The sequence below is a fragment of the Carcharhinus amblyrhynchos genome, unplaced genomic scaffold (genome assembly GCF_965287045.1).
Source record: "Carcharhinus amblyrhynchos unplaced genomic scaffold, sCarAmb.v2.hapA scaffold_69, whole genome shotgun sequence".
Classification (NCBI taxonomy): Eukaryota; Metazoa; Chordata; class Chondrichthyes; order Carcharhiniformes; family Carcharhinidae; genus Carcharhinus; species Carcharhinus amblyrhynchos.
The window spans coordinates 590062-609685 of record NW_027649809.1 but is presented as its reverse complement, the minus strand read 5'-3'; the positions used below and the strand labels follow the sequence as shown (position 1 = coordinate 609685).

At 50.7% G+C, this 19624-nt stretch overlaps 1 protein-coding gene across 2 annotated transcripts in view; it reads left to right on the top strand.

Annotated features, from left to right (window-relative positions):
- Window positions 1-19624, top strand: part of LOC145337755 (Y-box-binding protein 2-A-like) — a 48034-nt gene that overhangs the window by 510 nt on the left and 27900 nt on the right. For both annotated transcript variants that reach the window (XM_080182601.1, XM_080182600.1), the window contains exons 2-3: window positions 12249-12312; window positions 18681-18714. In XM_080182601.1, coding sequence (XP_080038727.1) covers window positions 12249-12312; window positions 18681-18714 — 98 coding nt within the window. The remainder of the gene's footprint in view (window positions 1-12248; window positions 12313-18680; window positions 18715-19624) is intronic.

Below are 19624 nucleotides of genomic sequence, written 5' to 3'. Positions count from 1 at the left end.
GTTATCGGTTTTTAATCTTGCAAACAGCATTGCGTTAGGGGCTATGCTGCTTCTGAGTTCTGACTGTTTTAATAAATGTGAACTTTGATTTGCTGCCACGCTTGTACAGCCCCCCCCACCACCTCCTCCTGCTCTTAAAGTGACCGTACACCCGATTGTGCACTCATTTTTAAAGTGACCCGTTGTTTGAGGGGAGGGAAGCTCTCTGGGTGTTGCAAATACAGATGATGAGGGTTTTGGGGGGGGGGGGGGTCGGTGGCAGCATTAATTTTTTTAAAGCTTATTCATTAGTGTCACAAGTAGGTTTACATTGACACTGCAGTGAAGTTACTGTGAACCCCACCCCACCCAATTGCCTGTGCTAAGTTGCTACTTGGTGTTTACGTGGGGGTTATGGGGATAGGGATGGTGGTTGGTACAGGCTAGATAGGCCCAAATGGCCTCTTCCTGGACTGTAGGAATTTGATGACCAGCTGTTTGGGTATTCTGAAGGTCTACAATGTGGCTGTGGATCTGGAATCACATGTATCATAGAATCCCTACAGTACAGGAGGCCATTTGGCCCATCAAGCCTGCACTGATGATAACACCCGAACCCTATCTCCATATGTCTGCTTCTTTACCCTGTTAATCCCCTAACATGGGGCAATATTTTCAAGCACAGCTAATCCCCCTAACCTGCGCTTCTTTGGATACTAAGGGACAATTTAGTGTGGCCAATCCACCTAACCTGCACATCTTTGGCTACTAAGGGACAATTTAGCATGGCCAATCCACCTAACCTACACATCTTTGGATACTAAGGGACAATTTAGCATGGCCAACCCACCTAATCTGCATATCTTTGGATACTAAGGAACAATTTGGTATGGCCAATGCACTTTTTATTTTAATTCATTTGTGGGACATGACTCGCTGGCTAGGCCAGCACTTATTGCCCATCCGTACTTCACCTTGAGAAGGTGGTGGTGAGCTGCTTTCTTGAAACACTGCCCGTGCTGTGGGTTTGACCCACAGTGCCGTTAGGGAAGGAATTCCAGGATTTTGATTCAGTGACTACAGAGGAAAGGCCGATATATTTCCAAGTCAGGATGGTGAGTGGCTCGGAGAGGAACTTGCAGTGGTGGTGTTCCCATGTATCTGCTGCCTTTGTCCTTTCTAGATGGAAGTGGTCGTGGGTTTGGTAGGTGTTGTTATGGATCTTTGGTGAGTTGCTGCAGTGCATCTTGTAGATGGTACATACGGCTGCTACTGAGCGGTGGTGGAGGGACTGAATGTTTTGTGGACGTGGTGCCAAGTAAGCAGGCTGGATGGTGTCAAACTTCTTGTGTTGGAGCTGCACCCATCCAGGCCAGTGGGGAGCATTCCGTCATGCTCCTGACGTGTGCCTTGTGGATGGTGGACAGGCTTTGGAGGGAGTGGGAGTTACTGCAGTATTCCTAGCCTCTAACCTGCTCTCGTAGCCTGTGTGTTTATGTGGCGGGTCCAGTTGAGTTTCTGGTCAATGGTAGCCCCTAGGAAGTTGACTGTGGTGGTGGGGGGGGACGACTCAGTGTTGGTAACACCACTGAATGTCGAAGGGTGGGCCTTTTGGACTGGGGGGGGGGGAGGAAACCCACACGGACACAGTGAGAATGTGCAGAGTCTGCACAGACAGTGACCCAAGCTGGGAATCGAACCCGGGTCCGTAGCCCTGGGAGGCAGCAGTGCTGACCACTGTGGCACTGAGGGTTGAGAGAGAAGCTTTTTAATTTGTGTCTCTACTTTGCCCCTCCATCCTTTTATCCTCAGCCTTTTGATCTCTCTCATTTTAAAGTGAGGAACCAGATTGTGGCCTTTTTTTTTTGAAGGGGGGATGCAATAATCTCATTGGTACCTTGTCCCCTCTGAGGTGACAGTGATCCATCCCTGGTCAAGTGGTTTGGAGCAGGGTTACACTCTGATTCCAATTAAATTCAGTTTCCTGTGCTTCAGACGTCATCCAGTAGATGTTGAACAGAGTTACAGAATTCAGTTTGACAGAGGGAATGGCGTAGCTTCTGTGTAGGATAACAGCTACCTTACTTGGTTATGTAATTTAGGAGTGAGTTACAGACTGGAATCTAATCGAGGGGTTCGGGGTGGTTTATATATAGAATAACAGATACCCGGGAGCGAGTTACAGACTGGAATCTAATCGAGGGGTTTGGGGTGGTTTATATACAGAATAACAGATACCCGGGAGCGAGTTACAGACTGGAATCTAATCGAGGGGTTCGGGATGGTTTATATACAGAATAACAGATACCCGGGAGTGAGTTACAGACTGGAATCTAATCGAGGGGTTCGGGGTGGTTTATGTCTCGAATAATAGATACCCGGGAGCGAGTTACAGACTGGAATCTAATCGAGGGGTTCGGGGTGGTTTATATCTCGCATAATAGATACCCGGGAGCGAGTTACAGACTGGAATCTAATCGAGGGGTTCGGGGTGGTTATTATATAGAATAACAGAGACCCGGGAGTGAGTTACAGACTGGAATCTGATCGAGGGGTTCGGGGTGGTTTATATATAGAATAACAGATACCCGGGAGTGAGTTACAGACTGGAATCTAATCGAGGGGTTCGGCGTGGTTTATATATAGAATAACAGATACCCGGGAGTGAGTTACAGACTGGAATCTAATCGAGGGGTTCGGCGTGGTTTATATATAGAATAACAGATACCCGGGAGTGAGTTACAGACTGGAATCTAATCGAGGGGTTCGGGGTGGTTTATATATAGAATAACAGATACCCGGGAGTGAGTTACAGACTGGAATCTAATCGAGGGGTTCGGGGTGGTTTATATATAGAATAACAGATACCCGGGAGTGAGTTACAGACTGGAATCTAATCGAGGGGTTCGGCGTGGTTTATATATAGAATAACAGATACCCGGGAGTGAGTTACAGACTGGAATCTAATCGAGGGGTTCGGGGTGGTTTATATATAGAATAACAGATACCCGGGAGTGAGTTACAGACTGGAATCTAATCGAGGGGTTCGGGGTGGTTTATATATAGAATAACAGATACCCGGGAGTGAGTTACAGAATGGAATCCGATCGAGGGGTTCGGGGTGGTTTATATACAGAATAACAGATACCCGGGAGTGAGTTACAGACTGGAATCTAATCGAGGGGTTCGGGGTGGTTTATATATAGAATAACAGATACCCGGGAGTGAGTTACAGACTGGAATCTAATCGAGGGGTTCAGGGTGGTTTATATATAGAATAACAGATACCCGGGAGTGAGTTACAGACTGGAATCTAATCGAGTGGTTCGGGGTGGTTTATATATAGAATAACAGATACCCGGGAGCGAGTTACAGACTGGAATCTAATCGAGGGGTTTGGAGTAGTTGTCCAGCCCCCTCAGAATCGAATCGAGGGAGTGAGCTGGAGGCCGGGATCTCGAATTGAGGGAGGGAGTGAGTACGATTTGGGTCTTGCTGTGTGAGATTGATTGGAAGTGGAATCTCAGTAGCGAACTCTGGAATTTTTCTGAAATTAGTCAGCTGATTGCAATCTTGAGTTACACCTTAATTTATTTTGCTTTGTTTCTTAATTTCCATTAGTGAGTGAGTGTTTCCGGCCTGCTGGCATCATTTCCAGCTTTTTTTTTTCTACTTTACACAGATTATGTGTGTCCAGGCCGCCTCTGCTGCTTGAAGCATCTTAGAAAGTTTTGTCCAAATTCCTCCGTTGTGCCTTTTCCTAAAGACCCAGTCATGTGACTATTCCCGTTATCCTTTTCTAAGATGGCTGCCGGGCCTACTTAATTAGGCCCCAACATTCTGGTCCCTCCCCTCGGCAGGAAGCATTACAAATTGAATTGTAAATGTCAATTTAAACCAAAAAATCGTAAGGTACGCGTTGCTGCCACTGTGCGTCAGTGATGGAGGGAGTGGATGGGGTGTCGATCGAGCGGGGCTGCTTTGTCCTGGATGGGGTTGAGCTCTGAGTGTTGTTGGAGCTACGCCCATCCAGGCAAGTGGGGAGTATCCCATCACACTCCTGACTTTTGTCTTGTAGATGGTTGGTTTGGTTTGATTTTATTATTGTCACATTTATTAACATACAGTGAAAAGTATTGTTTCTTACATGCTACACAGACAAAGCATACCGTTCATAGAGTACATAGTGGAGAAGGATTTGATTTATTATTGTCACATGTATTGGGATACAGTGAAAAGTATTGTTTCTTGTGCACTATTATGATTAAGACATACTGCTCATAAAGAGAGTGCCGAATGTAGTGTTACGGTCATAGCTAGGGTGTAGAGAAAGATCAACTTAATGCAAGGTAGGTTCATTCAAAAGCCTGATGGCAGCAGGGAAGAAGCTGTTCTTGAGTCAGTTGGTACGTGATCTCAGACTTTTATATCTTTTTCCAGAAGGAAGAAGGTGGAAGAGAGAGTGTGTGGGGGCCCTCAATTATGCTGGCTGCTTTTCCCCGAGGCAGCGGGAAGTGTAGACAGAGTCAATGGATGGGAGGCTGGTTTGTGTGATGGATTGGGCTACATTCACGACCTTTTGTAGCTCCTTGCAGTCTTGGGCAGAGCAGGAGCCCGTACCGAGCTGTGATACAACCAGAAAGAATGCTTTCTATGGTACATCTGTAGAAGTTGGTGAGTCGTAGCGGACGTGCCAAATTTCCTTAGTCTTCTGAGGAAAGTAGAGGTGTTGGTGGGGCTTTTTTAACTATAGTGCTGGCACGGGGGAGGACTGGGACAGATTGTTGGTCTGGACACCTAAAAACCTGAAGCTTTCGACTTTGTCCCCATTGATGTAGACAAGGGCAAATTTGCTTTCATGCTTTCTGAAATCAATGAGAATCTCCTTTTGTTGTGTTGATATTGAGGGAGAGATTATTGTTGGTGGACAGACTTTGTTGGGGCCGGGGGGGGGGGAAGGAGGAGGAGGGAGGGGTCGGGAGTCAGGAGGTGTGTTACACCGCCCCCAGGATTTCCAGCCCCTGACCTCTTGTAGCCACAGTATTATATGGCTGGCTCCCAGTTTAGTTTCTAGAACTCGTAGAACCCTACTGTGCAGAAAGAGGCCCTTCGGCCCATCGAGTCTGCACCGAACACTATCCCACCCGGGCTCTACCCCCATATCCCTACATATTATACCCACTAATCCCTCTAACCTACGCATCCCTGGACACTAAGGGGCAATTTCTTAGCAAGGCCAATCAACCTAACCTGCACATCTTTGGACTGTGGGAGGAAACCCACGCAGACACGAGGAGAACGTGCAAACTCCACACAGTTTCTGGTCAACGGTAACCCTCAGGATGCTGATAGTCATAGATCATAGAACCCTACAGTGCAGAAACAGGCCCTTCAGCCCACAATCCCACCCAGGCCCTACCCCCCCCATATCCCTACATATTTTACCCACTAATCCCTCGAACCTACACATCTCAGGACACTAAGGGGCAATTTTATCACGGCTGATCAACCAAACCTGCACGTATTTGGACTGTGGGAGGAAACCGGAGCACCCGGAGGAAACCCACGCAGACACGGGGAGAATGTGCAAACTCCACGCAGACGGTGACCCGAGCCGGGAATCGAACCCAGGACCCTGGAGCTGTGAAGCAGCAGTGCTAACCCACTGTGCCACCCATCGTGGGGTATTCAGTGATGGTAATGCCAAGGGGTGATGGTTAGAGTCTTTCTCTCTTGTTGGAGATGGACGTTGTCTGGCATTTGTGTTACTTGCCAGCCCAAGCCTGGATATTGTCCAGGTCTTGCTGCATTTGAACGGGAACTGTTTCAGTATCTGTGGAGTCGCGAATGATGCTGAACATTGCGCCGACGTCCCCACTTCTGTCCTGATGTTGGAAGGAAGGTCATTGATGAAGCAGCTGAAGAGTGTTGGGCCTAGGACACTCTCTGAGGGACTCCTGGAGCCGGGATGACTTGTGGCAAAGCAGCAGGCGACGGTGCAGAGGGACCTCAGGGTCCTTGTGCATGAGTCGCAAAAACCCAGCCTGCAGGTGCAGCAGGTGGTCAGGAAGGCAAATGGGATGCTGGACTTCATAGCAAGGGAGATTGAATATAAAAGTAGGGAGGTCTTGCTGCGGCTGTATAGGGCATTGGTGAGGCCGCAGCTGGAGTACTGTGTGCAGTTTTGGTCGCCGCACTTACGCAAGGATATTTTGGCCTTGGAGGGAGTGCAGAGGAGGTTTACTAGGCTGATACTGGAGTTGAGGGGGTTGAGCTATGAGGAGAGGCTGAATGAACTAGGCTTGTACTTGTTAGAGTTTAGAAGAATGAGGGGAGATCTCATTGAGACATATAAGATGATGAATGGGATGGATAGGATAGAGGTGGAGAGACTCTTCCCGCACAGAAAGGACAGTAGGACTAGGGGGCACAGCCTCAAGATAAAGGGGGGGTGGTTTAGAACGGAGTTGAGGAGGAACTTCTTCACTCAAAGGGTGGTGAATCTCTAGAATTCTCTACCCGTTGAAGTGGTGGAGGCTGCCTCGCTAAATATTTTTAAGACGCAGGTTGATGGGTTTTTGATAAGCGACGGGATTAAGGGTTATGGGGAGAGGGCGGGAATGTGGAACTGAGCCACGACAGATCAGCCATGATCTTATTGAATGGCGGGGCAGGCTCGAAGGGCTAGATGGCCTACTCCTGCTCCTATTTCTTATGTTCTTATGAGTTTGTTTATTTGGGTTGACTTTCAACGAGGACCAGGTATGACTCCAGCCAGCAGAGTGTTTGACCCCTGATGTCTGCTGATTCCAGTTTCGCTCGGGCTCCTTGATGCCAAATGCGACCTGGATGTCAAGGGCTGTCGCTCTCGCCTCACCTCCTGGGAATCAGTTGTTTTGTCCACGAGGCTGTAACGAGGTCAGGAGCTGAGTGACCCTGGCGAAACCCAAACTGGGCGTCACTGAGCAGGTTATTGCTGAGTAGATGCCTCTCGATAGCACTGTCGATGACCCCCCTTCCATCACTTTACTGATGATCGCGAGTAAATTGGGTGGAAGTTGGCTGGGTTGGATTTGTGTACCCGGGCAATTTTTCCCCATTTGTAGGGTAGATGTTGTAACTGTACTGGAAGAGCTTGGCAAGGGGAGCGGTGAGTTCTGGAGCACAAGTCTTCAGTGCTATTGCCGGAAGGTTATCGGGGCTCATTGCCTTTGCAGTATCCAGTGCCTCCGCCCTTTCCTCGATATCGCGCGGAGTGAATGGAATTGGCTGGAGACGGGCATCCGAGATGCTGGGGAACCATTGGAGGAAGTCGCGAGGGATCCCCCACTCCGGCTGAAGATTTGTTGCGAATGCCTCAGTCTTGTGCTGGGCTCCTCCTGCACTGAGGGTGGGGCTATTTGTGGAGTTTAATTGTCCATCACAACTGGATGTGGCAGGACTGCAGAGCTGGGGTTGCTTATTGTTTATCGCTTGCTGCAGGGAGTCCTGTCTGGTAGCTCTACCGGGTTGACACCTCATTTGGTGTGGCCCTTGGCACGCCTTCCCGCACTCTCCAGGGTTGACCCACTGGCTTGATGGTAGAGTGGAGGGGGGGGTGTGCTGTGCCATGAGGTTGCAGATTGTACAGTGCTGCTCAGGTGGCACACAGCGCCTTATGGATGCCCGGTCTTCCATTGCTAGATTAGTTCGATGATGCTGCCACGCAACATGTTGGACCAAGTGAGGACGAGATTTCTTGTCTCTGCAAGGACTGTACGGTGGTCACTCGTGCCAATATCATCGTGGACACATCCTCTGCTACCCTCCCTGAGAGGGAATTAGGGTTTGGGCAGTTGGAAGGAGCTAGAATCATACAGATAGGAAATTTGGCATGTCTGCTACGACTCTCGCCAACTTTTACAGATGCACCATAGAAAACATTCTTTCTGGGTTGTACCACAGCTTGGTATGGGCTCCTGCTCTGCCCAAGACTGTAAAGAACTACAAAAAGGTCGTGAATGTAGCCCAATCCATCACGCAAACCAGCCTCCCATCCGTTGACTCTGTCTACACTCCCCGCTGCCTCGGGGGGGAAAAAGCAGCCAGCGTAATCAAGGACCCCACACACCCCGGACATTCTCTCTTCCACCTCCTTCCATCGGGAAAAAGACACAAAATCTGAGGTCACGTACCGACCGACTCAAGAACAGCTTCTTCCCTGCTGCTGTCAGACTTTTGAATGGACCTACCTTGCATTAAGTTGATCTTTCTCTACACCCTAGCTATGACTGTAACACTACATTCTGCACTCTCTCCTTTCCTTCTTTACGAACGATATGCTTTGTATGGTGTACAAGAAATAGTACTTTTCACTGTTAATACATGTGACAATAATAAATCAAATATGCAGCATGGAAACAGGCCCTTTTGGCCCAACTTATTCATACCAATCAGAATTCTTAAACTGAACTAGTCGCGTTTGCCTGTGTTTGGCCTCTGTCCCCCTGAACCTTCCCTATCCATGTAGCTGTCCAATGTCTTTTTAAACGTGGGCGGCACAGTGGTTAGCACTGCTGCTTCACGGCACCAGGGACCCGGTTCGATTCCCATGCTTGGGCCACTGTCTGTGCGGAGTCTGCATGTTCTCCCCGTGTCTGCGTGGGTTTCCTCCCACAGTCCAAAAGACATGCTGGTTGGGTGGATTGGCCTGTGCTAAACATTGACCCGGACAGGCGCCAGAGTGTGGCGACTAGGGGAAATTTCAGTCACTTCATTGCGGTGTTAATGTAAGCCTTACTTGTGACTAACAAATAATGGGATGAGTACGTGGGACTTAATAGGATTGAGGGTTATAAGTAAGCCTAGTAGGTAGCAATACGATCGGCACAACTTGTGGGCCGAAGGGCCTGTTTGTGCTGTAGTTTTTCTATGCTCTGAATAAGCTTACATTAACACCGCAATGAAGTTACTGTGAAAATCCCCTAGTTGTCACACTCAGGCGCCTGTTCGGGTAACACGTGAGGGAGAATTTAGCACGGCCAATGCACCCTAACCCGCACGTCTTTCAGACTGTGGGAGGAAACCGGAGCACCCGGGAATATTTACTATGATTCCAGAGATAAGGGATTTCGGTAATGTGGAGAGACAGGAGAAGTTGGGATTCTGCTTTAAGTGGAAGCAGTTGAGGGAAAATTTGAAAGCGTTGTTGAAACACAAGTTTCCTACAGGGAAGTAGGAGAAACTATTTCCTGCAGTATTCAATCACAGAACCCTGCAATGCAGAAAAAGGCCCATCGAGTCTGCACTGACCACAGGCCCTACCCCCATATCTCTACACATTTAGCCTTAATCCCTCTAACCTACGCATCCCAGGATACTAAGGGGCAATTTTAGCATGGCCAATCAACCTAACCCGCACATCTTTGGACTGTGGGAGCACCCGGAGGAAACCCACGCAGACACGAGGAGAATGTGCAAACTCCACACAGACAGGGACCCGAGCCAGGAATCGAACCCATGTCCCTGGAGCTGTGAAGCAGCAGTGCTAACCACTGTGCTACCGTGCCACCCTTCTTGGCTTGTTAGACTAATATATTGAGTGCGCAGTGGAAACCCACTCCTCTAACCCTACACATTTACCCTGCTAGTCCCCCTGACGCTAAGGCGCAGTTTAGCAGGGCCAATCCACCCAACCAGCATGTCTTTTGGACTGTGGGAGGAAACTGGAGTGCCCAGAGGAAACCCACGCAGACACGGGGACAACATGCAAACTCTGCACAGACAGTGTCCCAAGCCGGGAATCGAACCCGGGGTCCCTGGCGCCGTGAGGCAGCAGTGCTAACCTGCTGTGCCACTGGAAATGCTGCTATTGTACCTGCCTCTGGCAGTTCATTCCATACACGCACCACCCTCTGTGTGGGGGGGAAAAGTTGCCTCTCTCTCACCTTTAAACCTCCCCTTCTCTGGCATTGGACTCCCCTAGCCTGGGGGGAAAAGACCTTGGCTATTCGCCTTATCTCTGCCCCTCGTGATTTTTATAAACTGCTATGAGGTCGCCCCCTCATCTTATGCTCCAGGGAAACCAGCCCCAGGGTGGGAGTTTCCAGTCACGCTTGCCCCAAGACTGGAAAATCCTGCCTGAGATCAGTGGACCTTTTGCGTTGTCCATGCCTTGCCGGCTATGATTCCTGGGGCAGGGTGGATGGTAAAATTCCACCACTCGTCTATCCAGCCTCTCCTTGTAATTCAAAGCTTCCAGACCCGGCAACATCCTTGGAAATCTTTCTTTTTTACAGCCTTCCTATAACAGGGTGATCAAAATTGTACGCAGTGCTCCAGATATGGCCTTATCAATGTCGTGTACAGTTAGTCATTGTAGATGGAATCCCTACGGTGCAGAAGGTGGCCATTTGGCCCATTGAGTCTGTACTGCCCATAATCCCACGCCAGCCCTATTCCCCTAACCCCACACACTTACCCTGCTAATCCCCCTGTTGCTAAGGGGCAATTTAGCATGGCCAATCCACCTAACCTGCACATCTTTGGACACTAAGGGGCAATTTAGCATGGCCAATCCACCTAACCTGCACATCTTTGGACTGTGGGAGGAAACCCACGCAGACACGGGGGAGAATGTCTGTCTGTCTGTCTGTCTGTCTGTCGTCTGCACGGTGATCGGAGGCTGGGATTGAACCCAGGTCCCTGGCGCTGTGAGGTAGCAGTGAACAAAGAAAATTACAGCACAGGAACAGGCCTTTTGGCCCTCCAAGCCTGCACTAACCATGTTGCCCAACTGAACTAAAACCCCCTACTCTTCCAGGGACCATATCCCTCTATCCCCATCCTATTCATGTATTTGTCAAGACACCCCTTTAAACATAAGAACATAAGAAATAGGAGCAGGAGTAGGCCATCTAGCCCTTCGAGCCTGCCCCGCCATTCAATAAGATCATGGCTGATCTGTCGTGGCTCAGTTCCACATTCCTGCCCTCTCCCCATAACCCTTAATCCCCTCTCTTATCAAAAACCCATCAACCTGCGTCTTAAATATATTTAGCGAGGTAGCCTCCACCACTTCAACGGGCAGAGAATTCCAGAGATTCACCACCCTTTGAGTGGAGAAGTTCCTCCTCAACTCCGTTCTAAACCGCCCCCCCTTTATCTTGAGGCTGTGCCCCCTAGTCCTACTGTCCTTTCTGAGCGGGAAGAGCCTCTCCACCTCTATGCTATCCATCCCATTCATCATCTTATACGTCTCAATGAGATCTCCCCTCATTCTTCTAAACTCTAACGAGTACAAGCCTAGTCTATTCAGCCTCTCCTCATAGCTCAACCCCCTCAACTCCGGCATCAGCCTAGTAAACCTCCTCTGCACTCCCTCCAAGGCCAAAATATCCTTGCGTAAGTACGGCGCCCAAAACTGCACACAGTACTCCAGCTGCGGCCTCACCAATGCCCTATACAGCTGCAGCAAGACCTCCCTACTTTTATATTCAATCCCCCTCGCTATGAAGGCCAGCATCCCATTCGCCTTCCTGACCACCTGCTGTACCTGCAAAAGTCACTATCGTATCTGCTTCCACTACTTCCCCCCCGGCAGCGAGTTCCAGGCACCCACCACCCTCTGTGTTTTTAAAAAAAAACTTGCCTCGTATATCTCCTCGCACCTTAAACCCGTGCCCCCCCCCCCCCAGTAATTGACTCTTTCACCCTGGGGAAAAAGCTTCTGACTGTCCACTCTGCCCTTCATAATCTTGTACACCTCTCAACCTCCACGTCTGTCACTCCAGTGAGAACAAACCAAGTTTCTCCAACCTCTCCTCCATAGCTAATGCCCTCCAGACCAGGGCAACATCCTGGTAAATCTTTTCTGTAACCCTCTCCAAAGCCTCCGCATCCTTCTGGTAGTGTGGGCGACCAGAATTGAACTCTATATTCCAACTAAGGTTCTATAAAGCTGCAACGTGACTTGCTGATCCTTAAACTCGGTGTCCCACTGTACTGCCCTCAAAGTCCCAACTCCTGTACTCGAGATTCTGGAGGCAAGTGTGTCAAATGTCTGCTTCACCACCCTGTCTACTTGTGACGCCACTTTCAAGGAACTGTGTACCTGCACCCCTAGCGTCTCTCTCTCTCTCTGTCCGATAACACTCTCCAGGCCCTGCCATTAACTGTGTAAGTCCTGCCCTAGTTTGTGTTGCTGGAAATAAGGTTTTGGTATGCGCTTTGGGAATGGTGTTGAAGTCTTGGCAATTCTCACACACTCTCTCTTTTCTCTCGTTTTATAGCTACAAGTGTTCTGGGTACGGTGAAGTGGTTTAATGTTCGTAACGGCTATGGATTCATTAACAGGTACTTTTTCATCCTCATCCTCATCCTCATCCTCATCCTCATCCTCATCCTCATCCTCATCCTCATCCTCATCCTCATCCTCATCCTCATCCTCATCCTCATCCTCATCCTCATCCTCATCCTCATCCTCATCCTCCTGAAGACTGGGTCAGAATTACGGTGGCACAAAGGGTTAGCACTGCTGCCTCACAGCATCAGGGACCTGGGCTCGATTCCCGGCTCAGGTCACTGTCTGTGTGGAGTTTGCACGTTCTCCCCATGTCGGCGTGGGTTTTCTCCCGCTGTCTGAAAGTCGTTGGGATGCACTGACCTGAACAAGTGCCGTAGTGTGGCGACGAGGGGAATTTCACAGTAACTTAATTGCAGTGTTAATGTAAGCCTTCCTCGTGACGCTAATGAATCAACTTTTCATCTATTCATATTCCAAGATATTAAGAGGAACTGCGTGAGGGAGAGCACTCCCACAAGTCGGTGAGCTCAGGACGAAAGGAAGTTTAAAGTTTATTTATTGGTGTCACAAGTTGGCTTACATTAACACTGCAATGAAGTTACTGCGAATATCTCATGGGGCGGTTTAGAACGGAGTTGAGGAGGAACTACTTTACTCAAAGGGTGGTGAATCTCTGGAATTCTCTGCCCGTTGAAGTGGTGGAGGCTGCCTCGCTAAATATTTTTAAGACGCGGGTTGATGGGTTTTTGATAGGAGAGGGGATTAAGGGTTATGGGGAGAGGGCGGGAATGTGGAACTGAGCAGCGACAGATCAGCCATGATCTTATTGAATGGCGGGGCAGGCTCGAAGGGCTGGATGGCCTACTCCTGCTCCTATTTCTTATGTTCTTATCTCCTGGTTGCCACACTCCAGCGTCTGTCTGGGGGAATTTAGCACGGCCAATGCACCCTAACCAGCGCGTCTTTTTCAGACTGTGGGAGGAAACCCACGCAGACACGGGGAGAATGTGCAGACTCCCCACAAACAGTGACCCGAGCCCGGGAATCGAACCTGGGTCCCTGGCACTGCGAGGCAGCAGTGCTAACCACTGTGCCACCGTACCACCCAACACAATCTCTTAAGGGTTAGAGCCAGACCTATCGGGTGGGTGAAATTGGGGAACACTTGAACATAAGAACATAAGAAATAGGAGCAGGAGTCGGCCATCTAGCCCTTCGAGCCTGCCCCGCCATTCAATAAGATCATGGCTGATCTGTCGCTGCTCAGTTCCACTTTCCTGCTTTCTCCATAACCCTTAATCCCCTCTCTTATCAAAAACCCATCAACCCGCTTCTTAAAAATATTTAGCGAGGCAGCCTCCACCACTTCAACGGGCAGAGAATTCCAGAGATTCACCACCCTTTGAGTGAAGAAGTTCCTCCTCAACTCCGTTCTAAACTGCCCCCCCTTTATCTTGAGGCTGTGCCCCCTAGTCCTACTGTCCTTTCTGAGCGGGAAGAGTCTCTCCACCTCTATCCTATCCATCCCATTCATCATCTTATACGTCTCAATGAGATCTCCCCTCATCCTTCTAAACTCTAACGAGTACAAGCCTAGTTTATTCAGCCTCTCCTCATAGCTCAATCCCGTCAACTCCGGTATCAGCCTAGTAAACCTCCTCTGCACTCCCTCCAAGGCCAAAATATCCTTGCGCAGGTGCGGCGCCCAAAACTGCACACAGTACTCCAGCTGCGGCCTTACCAATGCCCTATACAGCTGCAGCAAGACCTCCCTACTTTTATATTCAATCCCCCTCGCTATGAAGGCCAGCATCCCATTCGCCTTCCTGACCACCTGCTGCACCTGCAAGCTGGGTTTTTGCGACTCATGCACAAGGACCACGAGGTCCCTCTGCACCGTCGCCTGCTGCAGTTTTTCGCCCCGTAAGTAATAGTCCTTCCTACCATTCTTCCTACCAAAGTGGACCACCTCACACTTGCCAACATTAAATTCCATTTGCCATTTCCTGGCCCATTCGCCCAGCCTATCTAGATCCTTATGGAAGTTGAAGTTCATCTTATTGGGTAGCGGAACAGGCTGCAAGGGGCCAAATGGCCTCGGGCTGGTATAGCTTGCTTCCTGACCCCTGCAGCCGAGTGCTGGACTCTCCCTGTACGTCCCATTCCCGAGGCACCCGTTCCATCCCCTTTTGGGCAGTGCTGCCCAGATACACACAACTGCCTATGTTTCCAGCACAGGAACAGGCTGTTCGGCCCATTGGCTGTCAAATAGGAGGCAGAGAGTGGGGGGTCAACGGGTGCTATTCGGATTGGCGGATGGTGACTAGTGGAGTGCCCCAGGGGTCGGTGCTGGGGCCTCAGCTATTTACCATTTATATAGATGATCTGGAGGAGGGAACCGAGTGTAGGGTGTCGAAATTTGCTGATGACACCAAGATTGGGGGAACGGCAAATTGTGCGGAGGGTGTGGAGAGTCTGCAGAAGGATCTAGATAGGCTGGGCGAATGGGCCGGGAAATGGCAAATGGAATTTAATGTTGGCAAGTGTGAGGTGGTCCACTTTGGTAGGAAGAATGGTAGGTAGGACTATTACTTACGGGGCAAAAAACTGCAGTAGGCGACGGTGCAGAGGGACCTCGGGGTCCTTGTGCATGAGTCGCAAAAACCCAGCTTGCAGGTGCAGCAGGTGGTCAGGAAGGCGAATGGGATGCTGGCCTTCATAGCGAGGGGGATTGAATATAAAAGTAGGGAGGTCTTGCTGCGGCTGTATAGGGCATTGGTGAGGCCGCAGCTGGAGTACTGTGTGCAGTTTTGGGCGCCGCACCTGCGCAAAGATATTTTGGCCTTGGAGGGAGTGCAGAGGAGGTTTACTAGGCTGATACCGGAGTTGAGGGGGTTGAGCTATGAGAGGCTGAATAAACTAGGCTTGTACTCGTTAGAGTTTAGAAGAATGAGGGGAGATCTCATTGAGACGTATAAGATGATGAATGGGATGGATAGGATAGAGGTGGAGAGACTCTTCCCGCTCAAAAAAGACAGTAGGACTAGGGGGCACAGCCTCAAGATAAAGGGGGGGCGGTTTAGATCGGAGTTGAGGAGGAACTTCTTCGCTCAAAGGGTGGTGAATCTCTGGAATTCTCTGCCCGTTGAAGTGGTGGAGGCTGCCTCGCTAAATATTTTTAAGAAGCGGGTTGATGGGTTTTTGATAAGCGAGGGGATTAAGGGTTATGGGGAGAGGGTGGGAAAGTGGAACTGAGCCACGACAGATCAGCCATGATCTTATTGAATGGCGGGGCAGGCTCGAAGGGCCAGATGGCCTACTCCTGCTCCTATTTCTTATGTTCTTATGTTCTTGTCTTCTCCGTGCTGGCGACTCTGGTCCCGCACGAACCTCCTCCCACCCGCTCTCCTATCAGCAGAACTTTCTTTTCTCCCTCCGTGTGTATCCATCTTCACCCCGAACCCCCTTTTAACTGTCTCCATACTATTCACCTCGACTGATCGCTGTGGGAGCGAGCCCCGCGTTGTCTACACGCCCCCTCCAGCTCGCCGCGGGTGGGAGCGAGCCCCGCATTGTCTACACGCCCCCTCCACCCATCACCCTCGCTGCCGACGGGAGCCCATTCCCACTTCCTGCGTCCACTCTCGGCAGGAACCCGTTTCTCTTGAATTCCCCATTTTGATTTATTGGTGATTGTCCGATTATCGATGCCCCCAAGTTTTGGTCTCCTCTTTCCCCCCCCGCCAACCCCCCTCCCCACCATCCCTTCTGTCGCCCCTATTGAAACCTGACTATAATGTCGCGTCAGCTTTTGAAGCTTAAACTTTCTCCGAGCTCACTTATTACTGTCAGAAGCCGGCTGACATTAACACTGCGATGAAGTTACTGTGAAACTCCCCTAGTCGTCACACTCCCGGCGCCTGTTCGGGTAACACCGAGGGAGAATTTAGCACGGCCGATGCATCCTAACCAGCACGTCTTTTGGACTGCGGGAGGAAACCCACGCAGACACAGGGAGAATGTACAGACAGTGACCCGAGCCGGGAATCGAACCCAGCTCCCTGGCGCTGTGAGGCAGCAGTGCTAACCCGCTGTGCCACTGGGTGGGACTGATGTCTGAGGAGAGATTGACTCGGTTAGGATTGTTTTCCCTGGAGTTTGGGGGAGGGAAATCTCAGAGACTTATAAAATTCTAGACAGGGGCCCAGAACCAGGTCTGAGGATTCGGGGGTAGACCATTTGGGGACGGAGGTGAGGAGACATTCCTTCACCCGGTGAGTCTGGAATCCATTCCCACAGGAAGTAGTTGATGCCAAATGTATTTGAAAGGCGGCTGGATATAGCACTTGGGGTGAATGGGGTCAAAGGTTATGGGGGAGAAAGCAGGGTTAGGCTGTTGAGTTGGATGGTCAGCGAGGGCCAAATGGCCTCCTATCTATGTGTGAGGGAAAGGGAGGGTCTACATCCCACTCAGTCTTTCCTTCCAGACAGCTAAAACCTCTCGTCGTCAATCGGTTTTTGGCGTTCTGCGTTGCCACTCTGTTCTCAATGCCCACACTGTAAAACAGGGGCATGGCTCGACACGTAAAAGACACTGCCCCAGGCAACTTGGCAGAATCTGCTGGCATTTCCTTGGCGATTAAACTCCTGAGCCATTTGCCTGTGATAACCTGCCGTTTTAGCCGGTAACCACGGAGTACAAACCCACGCGGCAGTCTTGAAACCCTCAGGGTGGCACAGCGGGTTAGCACCGCTGTCTCGCAGCGCCAGGGACTCGGGTTCGACTCCCGGCTGGGGTCACTGTCTGTCGTGGAGACTGCACGTTCTCCCCGTGTCTGCGTGGGTTTCCTCCGGGTGCTCCAGTTTCCTCCCACAGTCCGAAAGACGTGCTGGTTAGCGGGGGGGGTGCATTGGCCGCGCTAAATTCTCCCTCGGTGTTACCCGATCAGGCGCCGGAGGGTGGCGACTGCGGGAGTTGTCACAGTAACTTCATTGCGTTGTTAATGTAAGCTGACTTGAGACAAAAGAGGACTGGCTCCCACGGGGAAGAATGTGGGAGTCGCTCCACCAGAAAGAGGGGGGTGGGGGTCGCGGTTTGGAGAATGCAGGACATGCAGGAATGCAGGAGGGGGAGAACATGGGACGTGCTCCCCTGGGGAGAGCTGTTTTGGAGGTGGGGGGGTGAGTGTGTGGAATGTGGGATGCGCTCCCCATGAGGGGGAGGGGAGAGGAAATGCGGGCCATGCTCCCCCGGGGAGAGCAGGGGGAGAATGTGGGAGGTGCACCACCAGGGAAAGTTGGGGGGGCGGTGGGGTGGGGAGAATGCAGGACGCACTTCCCATTTTACCAACAAATGCTGAAAGAATGAGGTGGGCATGATGTCAACCACACAGAGCAGTCTCCATTTTTGCCTGTTCTCCCCCTGCACTGATCACTCGGGCCTGTGCAGGCTCCAACCCGGAGCTAGGCCCCTGTTGGCCTTTCACGCCACTGGCAGGATGCGGAGAATTCCAGGGCCGCCCCTTTCACAGGAGGCAGCCCCGTCGCATCCTGAAGCAATATTTGTCCCTCGCCCAAGAACGCTCGTGGGGCAGATATAAAATAAAAAGCAGGATTCGTCACTCTGGTTTGTGGGAACTTACTGTGGGCAATATGGCCGCCATGTAAAGAGGTTGTGGATGACGTGGGGAGGGGGGGGTGGTGCTGTGTGTGTGTGTGTGTGTGTGTGTGTGTGTGTGTGTGTTTGGGAATGGGGGGGTGTGTGTGTGAGGGTAGGTTGGGAATGGGGGGGTGTGTGTGTGAGGGTAGGTTGGGAATGGGGGGGTGTGTGTGTGAGGGTAGGTTGGGAATGGGGGGGTGTGTGTGTGAGGGTAGGTTGGGAATGAGGGGGGGGGGGGCGGTGTGTGTGAGGGTAGGTTGGGAATGAATGAGGGGGATGTGTGTGTGTGAGGGTAGGTTGGGAATGAATGAGGGGGGTGTGTGTGTGTGAGGGTAGGTTGGGAATGAATGAGGGGGGTGTGTGTGTGTGAGGGTAGGTTGGGAATGAATGAGGGGGGTGTGTGTGTGAGGGTAGGTTGGGAATGAATGAGGGGGGTGTGTGTGTGTGAGGGTAGGTTGGGAATGAATGAGGGGGGTGTGTGTGTGAGGGTAGGTTGGGAATGAATGAGGGGGGTGTGTGTGTGAGGGTAGGTTGGGAATGGGGGGGGTGTGTGTGTTGGGGGGGGAGAGAGGGAATGGGGGGAGAGGGAATGAAGGGGGGTGTGTGTGGTGAAGGGGGGTGTATTGCGGGGGGGAAATGAAGGGTTGTGTGTGTGGTAAGCGGGGGGGTGAGAAGAGGGGGTTTGGAGAGAATGGCTGTGCTGATATTTCTTGCCTCTCTAATCCTCCCACTTCTCTCCCTTTTCTCTCTCTCTCTCAGAAACGATACCAAAGAGGATGTGTTTGTACACCAGGTATGGCTCGCGCTCTCTGTCTCTCTCTCTCTCTCTCTCTCTCTCTCTCACACACACACTCGCGCTGTCTTTAATCTTGCTGATTCTTTTTTTTTTCTCCACAATCATTCTGTGACCTTTACAATGGGTTGGGCAACTGCTGTTGAAATAAGGTTTCGACCTCTCAGTTAAACAAACCTTGCACCAATCTCATTGCTTTAGCTAATCTCATCCCAGCAGCAAAAAAAATCAAGTTTTCTTGTTCAAATGATCTGAGTAGGAGGAGCAGGAAGGAATAGTGTGGGACACAAAGTACAGAAAATCTAGAATGCTTAATGGAGGACAGTGTAGAGGGAGTTTTACTCTGTATCTAACCTCGTGCTGTACCTGTCCTGGGAGTGTTTGATGGGGGACAGTGTAGAGGGAGCTTTACTCTGTATCTAACCCCGTGCTGTCCCTGTCCTGGGAGTGTTTGATGGGGGACAGTGTAGAGGGAGCTTTACTCTGTATCTAACCCCGTGCTGTACCTGTCCTGGGAGTGTTTGATGGGGGGACAGTGTAGAGGGAGCTTTACTCTGTATCTAACCCCGTGCTGTCCCTGTCCTGGGAGTGTTTGATGGGGGACAGTGTAGAGGGAGCTTTACTCTGTATCTAACCCCGTGCTGTACCAGATTTGCACATTTGAAACTAACTCGGGATGTAAAGTGTAAAGTTTTTATTTGTTAGTGTCACAAGTAGGCTTACATTAACACCGCAATGAAGTTAACTGTGAAAATCCCCCTAGCCGCCACACTCTGGCGCCTGTTCGGGTACACTGAGGGAAAATTTAGCACGGCCGATGTGCCCTAACCAGCACATCTTTCAGACTGTGGGAGGAAACCCACGCAGACACGGGGAGAATGTGTTGATTCTGCGCAGACAGTGATCCAAG